The sequence below is a fragment of the Melopsittacus undulatus genome, chromosome 12 (genome assembly GCF_012275295.1).
Source record: "Melopsittacus undulatus isolate bMelUnd1 chromosome 12, bMelUnd1.mat.Z, whole genome shotgun sequence".
Classification (NCBI taxonomy): Eukaryota; Metazoa; Chordata; class Aves; order Psittaciformes; family Psittaculidae; genus Melopsittacus; species Melopsittacus undulatus.
The window spans coordinates 11725781-11743651 of NC_047538.1; the positions used below are offsets into that span (position 1 = coordinate 11725781).

The following is a 17871-nucleotide window of genomic DNA, read 5'->3' on the forward strand; positions in this document are numbered from 1 at the left end:
GAATTAGTGTTTAGAGCAAGTTAACAGTTGTTGGCCCTAGGCCATGGTTATCACATCATGGTCCTCAAATGATTAGCTACATTAAAAGAGAGGCTCTGTAGTGATTAGGAAGATACAGTCACTGATCAACTAGACACTTCTTAAACTGAACTCAAAATGATGACAGAAAATGTCTTCTCTGTTTCTTCCCTCCCTCAGCTTTAGAAACTGAGAATTCACTTCCTCTTGAAGGTTTAACTGAGCCTTCATTCACATCTTCATTTACTTCAAGAAAGCCCCAGACAATGCTGTGTTAACCACAGGAGGTGATTGCTGACAATACACTGATAAAAACAGGAATAAAGCCTGTACTGCCTCTAGTGGAAAGCCGGGCCCTTTGGCACTGCAGCACAAAGCCATTGCCATCTGTTAAGGGCAGGACAGATGGTAACGTAAAGCCCCCTACCTGCTATCATGAGTAGCTTCTCCAGATCCTTGATGAGATGAATTTGGAAGACAGCACCCATTCCTGGGATGTGCGTTAAGGAATTCTTCAGTACATTTAGGGCATAGAGACCTTCTTCTGCCCCCACCAGTACTACCTACAGTGACAACAGGGGAAAAAAAACAGCACTACATGAGGATAACAAGGAACACTCCAGGAGGAAGCCTGGACAATCCTGTTGTGAAGAGAAAAAACAAAGTGACAAACAGGTTTGTAATTGCACGTGTTGCTGTTAAGCTGCCATTTCCATGAATGAAATAGCCAATACTCAGAAAGGCCCAGCTGAACATTGGCTTTACCTGGTCACTGAAGGGCATTGTGCAGTTTATATCCAAACGGTCTTCACCCTCCAGCTTCAGCAGGGAGTTTCCCAGCAATTTCTGCGAATGACAAAAGAGATGTATTTTTTTGGAGTTAATCTTAATGTCTTTACTAGCATTTTAACACCTGTAAGGTCATCATTTCAGACAGGCAAAATGCTTGGCACAGATTTCCTTTTCTCAGAACACTAAATGTTGCAGGGAAACCTCCTACAAAAGCATTAGTAAAGTTTTATCTGCCTGAAACGTGGTAAGGAAACCCATCAGAATGAACCTCAGACAGAACTGACTGCTGTCCCTATCCTTCTCCTGCACTGGAGCAGTAAAATTTTCCTAGAGGAAGAATTAACAAAGAGGTCCAAATGCTGGAGGGAGCATGTGTTCTTCTCAGAGACAAAAGGAACGCTAGCATGAGAAGAGAGACAATTTCCTGCTAGTCAGATACTCCCTTCCCTAGGGCTAACATGCTCATATGCAATGCCATAGAACCAAATCTTTTATCAGAAAATAAAGCGTAATCAGTGCAACAATGATGAAAAAGGCTCTTTGAAACCAAAATATAATCCACTTAACCACTTCTTCTTACCAGGAATAAAACTCAAACACACACACACCTCCCCCTCTAAAGAAACAAAACCCCTGACTCTGTAAGAATGGGAGAGGGAGCATTTTGCTTCCTTTTATTCCATGTTAGCTCACTCCATGGGGTACATTATGGGACTGGATTTAAACCATGGCCTGACTGCTCGCTCTTCTTTTTCTCTTTGCTGGAATTAGACCTAATTTTGGGATCCTCTTACTACACTTCCAAGTCTGAAGCAGGGTAGTGCAGTATAAAGCATCAGTCGTACAATGAATTAGTTCCTGGTACTTGTTGCCCCTCGTCAGGCAGAAGTAACAACTTACCTGCAGTTAAACCTCAGAATGTCAAATACCGACAAAACACTTTTCAAACCTCTGCTCCCTCCCAGAATATTTTATGATTAAATGAAACTTTTATACTCACAGCATCAGCCTCAGCTTTTTCTCTGGAAACTCTCCCACCTGCCACTATTGATTCCAGTGCTGTGACCCAGCGCTGTTTGTCAGGGAAGCTGGGTGCTAACAGGTAGAGTGTTCTACCAGGCCAGCAAGTGGTGTGTGGATGAGACTCCAATTTTAGGATATATGGCACATCTGAGATGTTATATAGATAGAATAAGACTTAGATTAGTTTTTGAAATATTGTCAGTGGACTTAAAATCAACACCTTTCAGCCTCATCGGAGAGAAGTTGTATTTATCATCACGTGTTACCATGGCAATTTATACATAGGTTTCTCCTTTACAGGTCCTGCACAGGCTAGCTACTTAAAGCTAAATATCAGCTGGATGTTTGCAATCCATACATACAGTGCTGTCTTTACTAAATAAAAATAACTTCTCACCTTTTATTCAAAAGAGAAAGACATTTCAGCAGGAAAAACACCCACAAAACCAGACACTTGACTAAAGTTTTCCCTGTACTGTTCAAGAAAAATCTGGTTATGGAAACCTTTGTTTTTAACAGTCTGTATGCTTTAATGTTAAAGTCAAGACATACATAAACTTATCATTGGTTCTATTCAGTACATACAAATGAAAACATCAACATTTTGTCATAACAACAGACTGTACACACCCCACAGTATTTCTAATTCATGACTTTTTGGTACGAGCACAATGGTGGTATGAATTATGACAATTCACACTTGAGAGAGAGCATTGAGAGAAGGAATTTAAATCAACCGAGTGCTTTTGAGTATGTTACAAAACTCTTCAAATTTACTTCCATTTGGCTTGATGATTATATTATTCACAGTTCAACTACCATGACAGAAGCAGCAGCCCATGTGTAGCTAAATCTAGACGACTGAGCTATTCACCTAATTCAAGTAGAGGTAACCTCAAAATGGCACAGTTACAGAATGAAAGTTAAAGGGAGAAAATTCTGTTCAGTCAAACAGAATGCCAACTGATGGCAAGCCAGATGAAATCCATTTGACCTCATCTACGTCAGATTCTCACCTGTCTTTGCAGTGTTGGTAAGTTCAGTAGCTCCTACAGCTCCGTGCACAGTTACGTCGCCGTCAGGAAGGCAGAGCTCAAATTCCTCCAGAGGCCTCTGTCCAGCTGCAGAGAGAACGAGAACACAGATGAAGAAAGAACAAACAAGTAAGCAGCAAGAAAACAATTGTGATAGCAAACTGAAGTGGATACACACTGGATGTTTACAGAAAACACAGTGCATGTTCACAGCTGGATTATTGTGACACACCAGCTGATAAACCTGTTAAGGATCTAGAAAAACAACACTGCCTTATTACAGAAAATGTAGCTAAATTAATACTGCCACAGCAAGCAGGAACAACCTTTAAGCCTCTCAGCTCACCAAACAGTAGCTGAAGATTAAAACACAAGTTCTTCCTAGAAATGCCAAGTTACCTTCTCTTGCTTCTGCATCATAAATGAGCACTTTTGTTCCTTCCAGGACAATATACTTCCTGTCCCAGCCCTGTTGCCCACGTTTATTATTCCTAAACAAAATAAGCACAAAGTTACATTGGATTTTCTGCCCAGATAAAACAAGCATGCAACTCCTAGAAAGACAAATTTCAGTGGCAGTAATTGTAATGGGCAGGTACTGATTATCCCATTGTAAGAGTCAGGATAATACAAGGAACAGTTCCAAATAGTTCAGCACCTGATACGGCACCAAGAGTCATGTTTATACCTTGGCACCTTCATCCATCCTTCAAGCCGTAGACTGCTGCTTGGCTCCTTCAGCTGCAGACCAGGAGAATTCATTTTATCCCGGCAGAATGCTTCAGAGAAGTGCATGGCATATTCTGCTGGCAGTCCACAAGTAGCTGGCAAGCAAGTTGAGCATTTTGGGTGACACATCACCTGGCATTCTGACAAAAGGACAGAGAAAAACTTCTGTTATATGACAAAAAAATCATGACAGAGCTGCCTCATGTTCTAACGCAAACCCCAGCTTTCCAAAGAATCTCCTGCCACTCTAAACCATCAGATGTATTCTGATGTAGAATGTTTGCACCAACCAGTTTCAAAGTCTTCATACTTGGTTCTGTCTTCAGCTTTCGCTGAAAATCTGTTCTAGGTGGGTGGTGCTTTTCCATTCTCCCATCCAGTGACACTCTGCTCGAGCACACGCTCTGCCCTTACCAAGACATTTAGATGCTTGTCTTCCAAAGTGTACTGTATCCAGACACACGGCGCATTTCGTCGCTCTCATGTTTAGCCCCACATTGAAGCGATGTGGGATATTGTGATGCATCCGCTCCTTCAGGCGCCGGCTGTACTCTGGAAGTGACAGGATTTATTATCAGGGTGAGTACTGTGATAGGGATGAAAATCAAGCATAGATTTTGGCATTTGAAGGCCTAGGTAATAAAAAGGGACTACATGTCTCTATCTAAACTCTGCTGAACACAGACACTCCTTCCCTTTGCAATCTGTAAATCTTAAGCAATGTTACCACCTCAGTAATTACCTGATACAGATGCACAGAATGTGCTGCCTGAGCACAGATTGTAGAACTGAAGTGGCTAATGTTTGGTGTAGCCAGATTATGTCAATCAAACCACATAAATTTCAAGCCTGCACTCAGCTCCAGTTCTCACAACATGCTAAACTAATCTCTCAATTTTGCTTATAGCTAAAACCTCTTCAACACCTATATTGTTGCGATCAACAAACAGCAGGCCTTCTTCATACAGCCAACCATCAGTGCCAGCAGATATTAAAGCATTCCTACAATCCCTGTTAGTGCATCTCTACCAAGCAAAGTTTATCCTCCAAGGCATGGTCTTTTACTGGTGAAAATTATTGTCTTCCCTGCTCATGACCTGCCCCTGAGGACATCTTCCCATGCCCATGTTACCCATCCTCACAGTGCACTGTGCCTCAGCTTCCTGCACTCTCTGCTCCAGTTTGTGGGTTCCAGCTTTTTCCATCTAAAGGCTGGAGGTTTTAGTTCCAAGTCTCAGGGTTCAACACTCACTCTGGAATATTGGTTATCTAAGAACAGCTGAGCAGAGCCCTCAATCCTTTAACTTTTTGTGATAACCCTACTCTCCTCTATCTCAAGAACACCAAAGGGTATCCCTTTTTCTAGTTAATAGGATATTAATATTGTCTTTGACCTGGTATCTTCCTTTTATGCCTAACCAAAGTCTTTTCCCTTTACCAAAAGGTCTTGATAGAAACATTCTGCTAAGCAGAACAAATCAACAGTTTAGATAAGTAAAAATGCTAACTGCTAAGGAAACAGATATGAATCCTTTTGATCACTGCAGAAAGCAGTACAGAAAACATCCTCCTCTGAAGAAACACATGCTCTTTAAACAACTGCTGCTAATAATTACTGCTGAAGAAATAACTCATATAGTCCAAATAGAGAATTTTAAACAAAAAAATTAAGCAAAATGTATCATCTAATATTCCTAGCATGAAGAATATCTGGTTTTGAAATAAAAAAATATCAAGAATAACAAAAGATATGGCATTGAAATAGGAGACAGGAAAACAGTAACAGAAAAGTTCCCCCAAAACCTACCCTCTGGTGTGGAAGACTCCTTCCTGCGACTGGAGGGTGGAGCTAGCAAACTGATGGGAGTAGGCTGATGCTCTGGTGAGCGGACTATGGCAGACATGATGATCTGCTGCCTTGCTGTGGCTGGAGTAGATGGATGAGGGTGGTCTGATATCTTCCGATGAGCAGCTATAGATGAGATAAATGCCACTCGTTAACACAAGTGGTATGAAACCCTCATTCATAGCAGTGGTTCTGTGTAACCATTCAGTGGTTACAACCCGCAGATAACAGCATAGCTTTATTGCACCTTCACAGCAGTAGGCAAGAATTAAACTTATGTTACTGCTTGAGTGAGACAAAATTAAAGGCACGTTTTCAGACCAAAAACGTGCGTCTCCTTCCAGATCCACCTTTTCTGTTAACCCCTACCTTCTTCACGAGCAGATCTGAGTTCAATGCGTGTTTTCTGTAGAGCCTCTTCCAGCTCAGCAGAACGAGCCTTCTCCTTCTCCAGTGCCACTTTCAGCTCATTGTATTGCAGGGGAACCTGTGTGGGTAAAGAAGGGTCCTCTTTCCGCCGACTAAACAGGCCCTAGCAACAGAAACACACAGACAACTCCTAACTCCTAGTAAGAGATGGCTTAAACTAGGCAAAGTGCAACTAGCTAGTGGCAGTCCGGCCAGAGGGCCTCATGGCAATTGTTATGTGTAAGGATGGATTTTTAGTTCATATTGGCACTGGAAAGAAAATGTTGAGATATGGATTAATTTAAAGAGGGACTTACGTTACCTGTTAGTACTCACACCTTGAGTTTCCGAAAGCATCTAAACAGAGGATCTCAAAATACGTAGTTAAAATTAAATTACTTAAATCAAAATGACAGAACGGCTCATGACAAAGATGTGACACAAGTCACATCACCTGACTAATCAATCCTATGCTCTAACTACAAGACAACCACTTTACAAACACAATGTGTTCATACACACATAGATACTTACCACTAAAAACAAAGCATGGCTAAAATTCTGTATTCTTACAGCCTCACTGAGCTGTAGCTACTAGGTTGTAACCTAAGTATTGTAGGAAAATCAAAATACTGGAAAAGCCACAAAGAACACATTGTGCCTAGTAAAGCTTGTATTCATCAGCTAGGAATGCTCTTAGATGAAGGCACATTTGTGTTACACAAAGAAAGAACACTATGAATATACATAACTAATCACAAAACCATCCTTTTGCACTGTGCCTCTTCAATCTCTTTCACCCACCTTTTTCTTTTTTGCTGGTTGGTCCATCTTTGCTTGCAGGAAATCAATGAGTTTGGTTTGCTGAGAAATAGTGCCCTCCATTTTCACTTTTTCATGGGAATAGAGAACCTGGGAACCACACACACATTAGACATTCTATCTTAATAGAATAAATAGATAACTCAAGAACAGAAGAGCTAAAAACAGTGTAAGGAAAATGTCACACAGGAACAAGTGGGTCACATCCTACAAAAACCCACAAACAGGGAGCGGGGTTTTAGGATGTGGAGTACAGAGTCCGGCGCCGGTTTCCTCACCCTCACCTGAATGTTTTCCAGCTGATATTCCAGGTCACTTCTTTCAGTCTTCAGAAGATCTGCTCGATCTAGAGCCTCTTGCAGGCCTTGAGTTAAGCGGAAGATGTGATTCTTTTGCAGATCCATTTGCTGCTGCAGCTTTGCCTGCTGTTAACAGGAATAGAAAAGACAGTGTTTTCCTTTTGTTGTTTGCTTGGTTTTAAATAAAAGCTACTGAACTCTTTGTAAAATAAGCATCATCTCAGATGTCTGTAAACAGACAACTCTTTAAAAGGTGGAAAGTGACAATATTCTAGAAGTTTCCCTTCCTTTTGGAAGGCATTATGACTAAACAAGCATTTCTATGTATTTTATCTTAATCTGTAGCAACACCACTTCTTTCAATTACACGTTCATTTGCTTTATTTGCTTTTGCAAGCATTTAAAATCTTGCAATTGTTAATAAGACTGCAAATACCTGAAGAATTTCTTGATGCTGTTTTTTCAAGCTCTGTACAATCACCAGAAGCCATCACAAGACTTTGTAAATACAAAAAAACCTTTCCTATAAGCCAGGATAAACTCCTTCCTCTACAGTCACAAGAGATAAGGAAAATTATGTCCAATTGTTTACATATTTGTCTCCAACTAACAACAGAAAAGGGCACACAGAATTATAGAATGGTTTGTGTTGGAAGGGACCTTGAAGCTCATCCAGTTCCAACCCCTGCCACAGGCAGGGACACCTTCCCATGGAGCAGCTGCTCCGAGCCCCTGTGTCCAACCTGGCCTTGAACACTGCCAGGGATGGGGCAGCCACAGCTTCTCTGAGCACCCTGCTCAGCTCCCTCACAGGGAAGAACTGCTGCCTTATATCTAATTTAGAACATGACAAACTACACCAAATTCTTTCAGGTTTTATACTTTCTCGATAAGAAAGTCCCTGAACATGAAAGCCATTGACACTCATGTGCTACAGAGCAAGAGTCAGAATGATTTCATTGCAATGCATAATGGGGCTCTCAACTCTGGGATGACTTGCCAGTACCACAGGTACACCAAAAGGCTCTAATTGCCCTAACTACCTGCAAGCACCCTTCCCCTGAAATCCTCCTCTGCAACCTCTTTCCCCACTAACCAGGTCTGGCTGCCTGCATTCAGTATCTCACTGATACAGTTCAGGTGCCTAACCTTGGATCAGACTTCAGTGAACCAAGCTACTGATGAATAAGGAGCTCTCAGAAGCCTTACCAGTGGCCTTTACCCATGCTTCTGAAGCACATTGGCTCCAGAGCTGGTTTTAAGCTATGGTACTCACATCAGGTCTGGTCAGAGCTGTGTTGTAGGAATGCTGTACCAGGGCATGGATATTGCTTTGCAGACCTCACCTATGATGCACCTCATCACTACAGGCTTGTGCAGTCACCCCTGGGCTGATGGCTGTGTCTGATTATCTTCACCAACCCTCCTCCACTGCTCTTCTTGTTCAGGTACTTGAGACTGTGCTCACTGGCTGCAAGGTCACTGCCCTTGCTTCACTTGCTGTCTCCCTTTGCTCCCAGCATTCCTTCCCTTGAGGAGCAGTTCACTTTTACTGCTCCATGGTATGGCCACAGACTTTGCAAAGGTTTAAGTAAAAACAACCCCCAATTTATTAATCTCTCCAGTTATAGAGAAAAAGGGTGAATGTGCAACACTGCTATTCTCACAACTCCTCCCCTGCTGAGATGTGGAACCTTCTTCTGAAGTTACAACATGAATTTCCAAGGTTACCTCCTCCAGAAGTCTCTGCTTCAGCTCCCTTTCTGTCTCAAGCTTCTGTTGTAAACTGCGTGCATTCATTTCCAACATAGCATGCTTCTTCTCCAGGTCATTGAGCTAGGCAGTGGGATAGATGGTCAGAATAATATTGAACACGAATAAACAGTGTTCCACAATCTTAAAATCCAACTTCACCAAGAACACATACAGAAAAGTGATACAATTATCCTGTATTTGTTCTAAGGAGGAAACCCAACCAACCAGCATTTTGGTATGCCCTTGCTCAAATGCAAATATCAAGTTATTGAAGGACTTCACTGTACACTCTGGGCATCACCGGATGCTTTCTTGCTTTAGTCATTTTCTAAAGGGAATCTGAGGTCTTTGGTTTGAAGACAGAATTCTATTCTATGACCTCCAGTCTTTTTAATTTGTTCTGACATCTTGAAAAAGCTGCCCAAGGCCACTTTTCTACAAGCAATATCACTAGAAAAGTATCTCACCTGATTAGTAACATCTAGGGTGGAAAGTTACTTACCTTATCAGAAAGGCTCTCAGCTTTGAGTTTTTGTTCCTTCAGTGCTTGCTGGAGGGCTAGAATCTCTGCCTTGTGTTCTTTGACTGCTAGTTCTACCACCTGGCGAGATTCAGTAATACGCTGATCTGCTCTCACTCTGTATTAAAATGGAAAATAATGTTACCTAACTCCTTTCTGGGCCTGACCTCTTCCTTGTGCAGTGGCAGCAATGCCTCTATCAAGGGGCTGCCTCAAATTCAAGATGTTACTTTAGAACGCCAGGCTGTTTGCTGCAACACTTTTACATTACATAACCCCATTCCAGCCCTGCTAGAACTACAGCCTGAAAATGTCAAGACCCCACAGGAACAGCTAGGAGCAAACACTAGTTTTCCATATAATAAAGTCAAAGTTAATAAACCAGGACATTTTATAAAATACAATGATAAATACCACTCCCCACAAATTGCTCACTTGCAAAGCAACCAAAGGAACAATATCACTGGTGAATGACTATTAACTAATAAACCATTTTTAGAACTACCTCACAAGATTTTATATTTAGTTCCAACTCCCATCTCTTATTCTAAATATAATTTTTGTACTAGCTTCTATCGAGCATTTTCATAAAAGTTAATAAAAGGGGAGGAGGGAAGAGAGACCTGCTCTGTTTCTCAGTATCCAGCATCCTCTGCAACTCTCTAACTCGACATTCAAACTGGGACTTCTCATCCCCTAGAACATTTCTCCATGCTTCCCACTGACGCTCTTTCTCCAAGAGTTCATCATTCAGGGCCTCCAGGTCCATTACTTGCTCTTCCAGCATTGTACATGTTGTCTTCAAGGCCTCCATAGTCTAAAAATAAATCCTCCTATCAATTCTCACATCCCACATCATGCGTGCACTTTAAGCTTCAGCCTTACCATTTAAATTACAGTACATGCAAATTGGCAGCAAACATAAGCTGGTAAATCACAACCCATTTATTTCAAGGCTTCCATACATTCACTTGTGAGTGCCTTAATGTCAGTTCTATCTCATTAGGTAAACTTTGACATTTTCAGGGTCACAAAATTAAAAGGAATAATTCTAAATGAAAACACCTCCAGAATGCAAATTTCTAAATAGAAGTGCATAAAAATACAATAAGGAATACCAAAACATCCCAGTCACTCAACTGCTCTGGGAAGGAAGGCTTTAAATGCCATTGCCCTGGAAGAATATTCATTCCTCCTAGGTTTCCAGACTGAGAAGAGTTTCTTTGCCTTTCAGATCATTAGCTAGCTATCACAACGAGATTGTGATCCAGACTTGTAAAGCCTTACTTGTTTCTGACTGGTAAGCTGCATCTCTCTCTCAGTGATCTCTCGACGGAGATGGTCCACTTCACTTCGCAACTGGACGACCTCATCATTGGCCCCTGAGGCCTCATCAAGTTGTTTGGACAGGAAGAAATTCTGATTGTTCAGTTCTGCGTTGTCTTCACTGAGCTGGTTCAGCTGCTCCTCCAGATCTGTGATCACCTAGAAAGAACAAGAAATCCAATTACACGTCAGTGAGTAGAGTTCAGTGGAAAAGTGCTCTCCTCTCAGCCAACCACTCATTGCCAAGCAAGAAGACAACCTGGCTATGAAATCATTCCTAATCTAAACAAAAGCAGTATTGCCAAGGTAGGTTTTATGCACAGGAGTGTACTTTGATTAGCAATAGACTCTTGTTTCTTACAGAAAAGAGCTTGGGCTTTTTAAAATCTGGTTTAGTGCATAAACATGCTGCACTGCAATTTATTATTTGAGAGAGAACTGTCACATCTAAAGCACTGCTCTGGGAGTCAGGAGTTTTGGCTGTAGTCTCAGATGCGCCTTTGCCAGAACACTTCACCTTGTTTTGCCTCAATTTCCCATCAAGTGCCATGAGGTTAATACCTCTCAGAGAGGCTACTGAAGAGTGACGTTTAAGAAAACTGAGCACGTGGCGCAATGGAGGCACTGCAGTCTGAGAAACCTCCTTAGCAAGTGTTTGTATTCCTATATGGAACACCGTATGTAACCACGAAAAGCAGACAAACCTTAAGATATATCTTCTATCACGGTAACAGCATTATGGATGGCAGCAGGGGATATATGAAGAATGAAAGAAGTGTGGAAACACAACAGACTAACAGAAAATCAGGGAAAAGCGAAAACTCAACAAGGACAACAGCCTTGCCTTTCAGGAAGTGCAAGTTCAGTCAGAATGGCATTACATTAGATGTTTTAAACCACATTCCCCCTTCAAATTAATACAAAATATGAACAACAGTTGGCCATTTTCATAGTCCTATTTCATTTGTATGAATGAAAGGCCATGAATACAGGATGGATGAACACCTGGACCCCCTCCTAACTCAAAACCAACATCATCACAACAGAAAAGAAAGAAGCCTCAGTGTAATCTTGAAATCAGCTTAATGAAAAGAATTTCTGAAACTGGTAAACTCTTTACAATTCATATTCAACTCTAACAAGTTCTAGAGGCATTTTTTGCCTAGATGTCAAAGAAAAGTGAATACTTCATTAAATGGGAAACATTAAAATCCCAGAGCACAGTTGGCCACACATTCGAATTGAAATGTTCCAATTTCCTACACAAGCCAAGGACTTAAATATCTAAAGCAGTAGAGCACAGAGCATACAGCTCTTCTCAGCTATCTGGAAAGATGACAACCATTTATTTTTGAAGAATCTGTAATGCATATTTGGCAGCCTTTTACCATGCCTCTCCTCGATCGAAATTAACAGCATTTGGTTTTCAAACTGCAAGCAGAAAAAGTCCAACTGACATTACCCCCTGGTGGGTGAAGGGGAGTTCCTGCTACCCATATGTTCAGGGTCAAATCAAAATGATTCATATTACAAAACACAACAGTTCTAATGAAAACCTGATCATGTGGTTGTTCCTTGAGCGCTTTTCCTGTCCTACTCAAAATACACATTTTGCTCTTGTATGCATCAAGTTTGCAAAGAACACAGACTCTGTCACAAGGATGTGTTATTATCTGTACTGCTGTGGGGTAAGAGCTTAGAAATGTATTTATACAAAAAGGAGCAAAGGAGTATTTGTTTTTACAGTTTTACCTACCATTCTTACAAGTAACATCTGAGATTTCTACTACCAGATAAGATAATCTCTCTTTTTCTTCTGCATGTTTTTATATGTCTAACCCCACCATGTATCGAGGCAGTATTAAGATCTATTTTATACATCCACGGCTTCTTCCACATACATTTCATCTATTAATACAAGAACTTGCTACAAAAATTCTTAATCTAGTTTTGAAATACAAGAAGAAAGCAGAGACAGGGAAAACACAAAATGGATAAGGTGACATGCAGAGTTAATATGGAAACTACTTAATGAATCTTTAAAACTGGCTGTATTTCAAGCAGATTTCAACCCTTGCGGGCTGGAAGTTAAGCTCCCATTTGACTTTATTCTTGGTTCTGAGATTTTGACTTCTTTCCCTGAATATAACTAAAATTAAACCAAATCATTTTATATTTTATCTATGAGGAGATTTCTAGAAAACTTAAGACAAATGACAAAGCAGTTAAGAAAGAGGGGCTCCAGAAGAAGTTATGTGATCTCCTGTCTTGAATATTTTCCTATTTATTGACAATTCCAAAATGGCTTGGCTTAAAATCCATCTGTATTATATCCTACCTTATGGAATCTATATAGATTGATAGATTTGAATTTTAAGGGAGAAAATTTGTTCTTCTTTTTTCCTTTTTTTCATGGCCAAAATGGAATTTGTTAACTAATTCATTTTTTAAAAGCTTTCTGCAGCTACATATGACCCAACAGGGTTACAGAGTTTATAAATCTATGAAGCCTAAATAGCAATGGGTAATACACAGGAAAACAGGACATGGTGCGATATAAACGCCTGTCCTGGGAATAAAGAAGAAAGAAAACACCAAACTTTTGATAGGAAATGTTGTCTTGAGCATACATACATACATTAAACCTATGTCAGAACCATGTAGCTGGAAAATGTTAATAGCTTTAGGTATTTTTCTTTTCAGTTAAGAAAATCCCCAGGCAAAAAAAAAAACACAACCCAAATCAACCAACCAACCAACACTGAGCTATTCTGGGGTTAAATGAGAAGTATGTTACAGGAAAACACTATTTTATCCTTTAGAAACCCACAATATAATTACAAAAATCTTCACATTTAAAGTTTATAAAACAAGCAAACTCAAAAGCTTGGAAAAGCAATTCCATACAAGGTAGGCAGCCACTGTAGTGGTGCCACTGTATCATCACCCACAGAGCAACTGAAATTTTCTCTTCCATCTATGCACATCTTCATCACAACTAATTCATAAAATAGAGATATAATCTAACTACACCAGGCTCATCTTGGCAGATTGCTCCCTACATGTCACATCTAAGCACAAACCTGATCTTTATACTGATACAGAAGACTGAATCTCATTTTTAAATATTACAGAGCACAACCCAAGCATAACAGCTCTTCAGCAAAAGTGACCACACTCAGCAGAACTCCCTACCCATTGCATGGTTTCAGAAAAGCAAATTTCTCTACTTGTGAGATCCTGCAGATCCACAGCTATTATACCTGGCCCTACAAACTTCTCCAGACATGGATCACAAATTAAATATCATAGTATCAGCAGTTCAGGGCCTTGGTGATTAGGTTTGCATAGTACAAAACTTGACCTGTATGCTCCACATATCAAAACCACAGGCAAAATAATGAGGGAAAGGAGAAAAAAGAAGCAGTAGTATTCTAAAGAATATTCTATCATTCCTATCAAAAGAAATATAGTATTCTAAAGAATACTACTAACTTCAGCTTGCAAACTTCTCTATAACCTTATTCCTTCATGAAGATGCCATCATTCTCACATGCCACCAAACATGTAGGAAAATGCTAGGACACAGCAACATAAACTGTTTCAGGATGGTCTCAGCACCTTGTATTTGGAGTTTAATGTAATTTTTCATAGAGCCTTAATTCAGAACTTCCAGACATTGTTTTACTCTACCCATTTCCACTCCTCCCCATCCCCACTAATCTTTACCAGAAAGCTAACTGTCAGAAGGTAATAGAGAAAAAGTATCTCTGAGCCTCCAATTATTGTGAGGAGGAAGCAAGAGTGGGCATCAAACTCACTTCATCTTAACATACTCACATTTGGATCCAAGAGACAAAGCTTTTCTAGCACAGAAATATCAAGCATTGTAATGGAGCAGAATACCAAGCCTCTCAACAAACACAGCTGCAGATGGATACCAGTCTTGTATCTCCAGCTGTTTGATACGTAACAGTGAACCCCTTGCTTTCTTCCCCTTGCCATAGTCAGACATCATCTGTGACTTGAAACATACCTTACATGGAGATCTCAGTCTCCAAAAACTCGCTAGGGCTTAGCTTGAGGGACACTGCTCTCATTAGGAGCTGCAGAGGTAGTAGGACATTACACAATCTGCATCCCTCTCCTTCCCACACCAACCTTGTACTCTTAGTTCCCAGAACACGACCTGCCTCTACCCACCATAAGCATCCTCCTCAAGTGATGATGATGTTATTGTCCATCAGCCCATCAGCTGATGGACATCAGCTTCTTTCACAGCAACACCTCATCAACAACCTGGAAGTCTCTGAATTTTTGTCAGGCTAAAAAAGCTCAAAGTTGTGCTTGTAACTGGCATCTGCCATCACATTTTCTGTGAAATAAGAATCAGGAATATCCCTCCCATCAAACAGACAATTTTTGCTTCTCTTTTTTTTACAAATCTAATAAAGCCATATAAAAGCTTTTGCCTGGGTATTAGCCTTGTTACAGTGGGCAATATCCCCTCGCTCTGAAACATAATTTAGCACCTAAGTATGTAACACCATACTTAAGTATGTAACACCAGACATAAATTTGGAAGTTCTCAAAACCACAGATTATTCTTGTATGTTAAGTTATTGAGCCAATGTAGAATCAAGATCTTAGACCAAAGTCAGCAGGACTTTATGCATGACTAAAATTGTACATGTGCCCTAATGGGCTTCCAGATTTAATGCCTCAGTATCAAACTCTTAGTCAAGTACAGAACTAAGCCTATTAACAGTTAAAATAGGAACACAAGATGACAAAAGAACCTCAAGGAAGGAATATAAACCTTGTTTTATTGGAGAAATATTGAGTAAGTGGAAATGCAATATCCAATTAGTATTAAGAAATGTCATTCCCCTTGCTAGAGTAAAAGCAACAGTATGTACCTGAAAATAACACTAGAAGATTCAGAAGGTGGTCCTCCTGCATAGCAATACCATTTTACTAACCTTATAGGATTCTTTTCTTTTAATTATTTATAGCCTTTAACATCTGCTTACTGCATGTTTTCTTTTTGCAATAGTTCTACCATTGTTTAGATAACTTCATTGTATTTTTAACTTCAAATGCCTTGATGAAAAAAACAACAAGCCATAATGAACAGGCAGTTGGCAACAACTGACAAATACGTTAATTTTCCTATTTAAGAAAAAGCTTTTTATTTCTAGGTCTGTTTCTGATTGCCTGGAAAACACATTTAACACTCAAATGCATCATATTTTTGATAGAATAATTCTTTAAATGGAGGAAACTAGTCCTTCTCCCTCAATATGTTTGCTGGATGAGCTCTCACTGTGAGAAGATTATGATAAAATAATGCTCTCTCTGTGTGCCCACATGCATCTGTGTGTGTGTACAGCAGGTACCACAGCTTACAGTTTTTATTGTAATTACATAGCCTATTATTTCTTGCACAACTGAGAGACAGAGAAAGCAAATGCTGGCAATTTCATCTGACACCCAACAGTAGGAGATGTCACAAGATGAAACAATGCAGAGCAATAAGAACAACAGAATATAAATTCACAAACAAGGCAGAAACTGCGACCAACAACATAACAATGGTCTCTGTAAGCACCCCAAAACACAGCAAGTTTGAAATAAGAGAACCTAAAAATGTTTACTTGGTCAGAGACCTCAGCAAAAGGAAGAACAAGAGTGCAATGAGGGTATAAGGAAAGCAGACACATCCTGGAGGGTAAGCCTTCTCTACAGTTGGAAGCTGTGAGCTTGGTGAAGCTGGAGAAATGGAAGAAATATCAAAGAAAGTAAACAAAGTGTTTTTGTTTACCTCTTGAATACTACAGAAGTACTGAAGTAATTCAACCTTTCATATCCCTTCCTCCAGTCTAATCTCATTTTCCTAATTTTGCTGCTGCTTTGGGCTTCTCAGTAAGATTAAATAAACAACAGTTCCACCCCAAAGTTTGACAGACTGGGTCAAGGAGTTTGTTTCAGCTTAAAAAGGATATATTTTGAATACTTGCTAAAAGAACAAACCCACTCATTATCATGCTGCATAAGTAGCAGCATGTTACAATCATTCCCTTGAAGTGTTATTTTAAAAGGAGTGTATATTCTAATCACCTTCAAGTAGAATTCACATGATTGCCAAAAAGCAAAGCCTGCATCACAATGGACACACTCAGATAAAAATGAAGGTGAAGTCACCATAATAAACATTCCCTGATCCCTCACTGTCAGTACAGAGATTGTCCTGTATTTTCTTTCCATGCTCCTCAGTAGACAGGATGGACAACTAGAATCACACATAACAAGAAAGTTCCTGTCCATGGTCCATTAAATTATACATGCATTCTCCTGGCCTGGAAAGAGAATGTATGATGAGCATGTATTATTCATTTAGGAACTATTTAATTAATTCCTTATTGATGAGGATGTCTGATCCCACTTATCTCACTGAAGGGCCTTACAATGCACAACACTTAGAAATCCTTTTATGCAGAGCTTTTGAAGAGCTCAAACATTCTTGAAACATTGTGGGTCACCCGCCACTGCTGGAGATTGTTCACCACACTTAGGGAGCCAGAGTGTTACTAGAGAATGAGTGACAACCTGGGAAAGGCAGCTTACCATACAGCGAAAAGAAGCCATGGATTTTCCACAGCTAGTTTTTGCCTGTATGGAGATCACATAAGAATTTTCATGGAAAGCTGTCATTCTGTATGAGGGGCAAGATAGAACTGAAGAAGATAGCTATGGATGTAAGATAGATGATAGCACATATGGAACTAGAGGTTCAAGCTACGTAAATGAAGAAGGGAACAGAAAGTAAAGCTTTTTGTACAGGATTTCTTCTAAATAGAGGTTAACCATTTTGGCAAGCTCTACATCCTCATTTCTTCATATCAGTATATGCTATGAACAGAACAGAAGCATCCCCTTGCTTAGAGCTGAAGAACAACCAAGGAAAAGAGAGTAACTCTCATCCTGAAAAGATACTTTTGAAAGATGAAAACTTGTACCTTAGATACTCAATCCTACAGCATGAGAAATGGAAGTTTGAGGAAACCACTGGAAGTAGGGAAGCAATCAAGATAAAAAAAAACCCCAGAATTTAAGCCCTGCTTACAGGGTGGGGTAAAGAGAAAAAGTCCAGAAAGGCTGGCAGTCAGTGCTGACCCAGAAGGCAGTGGTCCTTCTTCAACCCTTCTGTAATTCACATGATTGGAAGACATGCTCCATCAATGTTCTCTATCAACCATCATAAACACATTTGAAGGTAATGTTAAATATGCAAGAATC

General features: G+C 40.1%; 1 protein-coding gene across 2 annotated transcripts in view; it reads right to left on the reverse strand.

The window, feature by feature from the left end:
- CIT (citron rho-interacting serine/threonine kinase) overlaps window positions 1-17871 on the reverse strand; it is a 73856-nt gene that overhangs the window by 10616 nt on the left and 45369 nt on the right. For both annotated transcript variants that reach the window (XM_034068322.1, XM_034068321.1), the window contains 15 exons: window positions 10534-10731; window positions 9870-10063; window positions 9229-9364; window positions 8703-8807; window positions 6957-7097; window positions 6655-6762; window positions 5812-5974; window positions 5404-5568; window positions 4011-4148; window positions 3556-3736; window positions 3267-3358; window positions 2850-2954; window positions 1811-1980; window positions 784-864; window positions 446-581 (listed from right to left, as the gene is read on the reverse strand). In XM_034068322.1, the coding sequence (XP_033924213.1) occupies window positions 446-581; window positions 784-864; window positions 1811-1980; window positions 2850-2954; window positions 3267-3358; window positions 3556-3736; window positions 4011-4148; window positions 5404-5568; window positions 5812-5974; window positions 6655-6762; window positions 6957-7097; window positions 8703-8807; window positions 9229-9364; window positions 9870-10063; window positions 10534-10731 (2113 nt within the window). The remainder of the gene's footprint in view (window positions 1-445; window positions 582-783; window positions 865-1810; window positions 1981-2849; window positions 2955-3266; window positions 3359-3555; window positions 3737-4010; window positions 4149-5403; window positions 5569-5811; window positions 5975-6654; window positions 6763-6956; window positions 7098-8702; window positions 8808-9228; window positions 9365-9869; window positions 10064-10533; window positions 10732-17871) is intronic.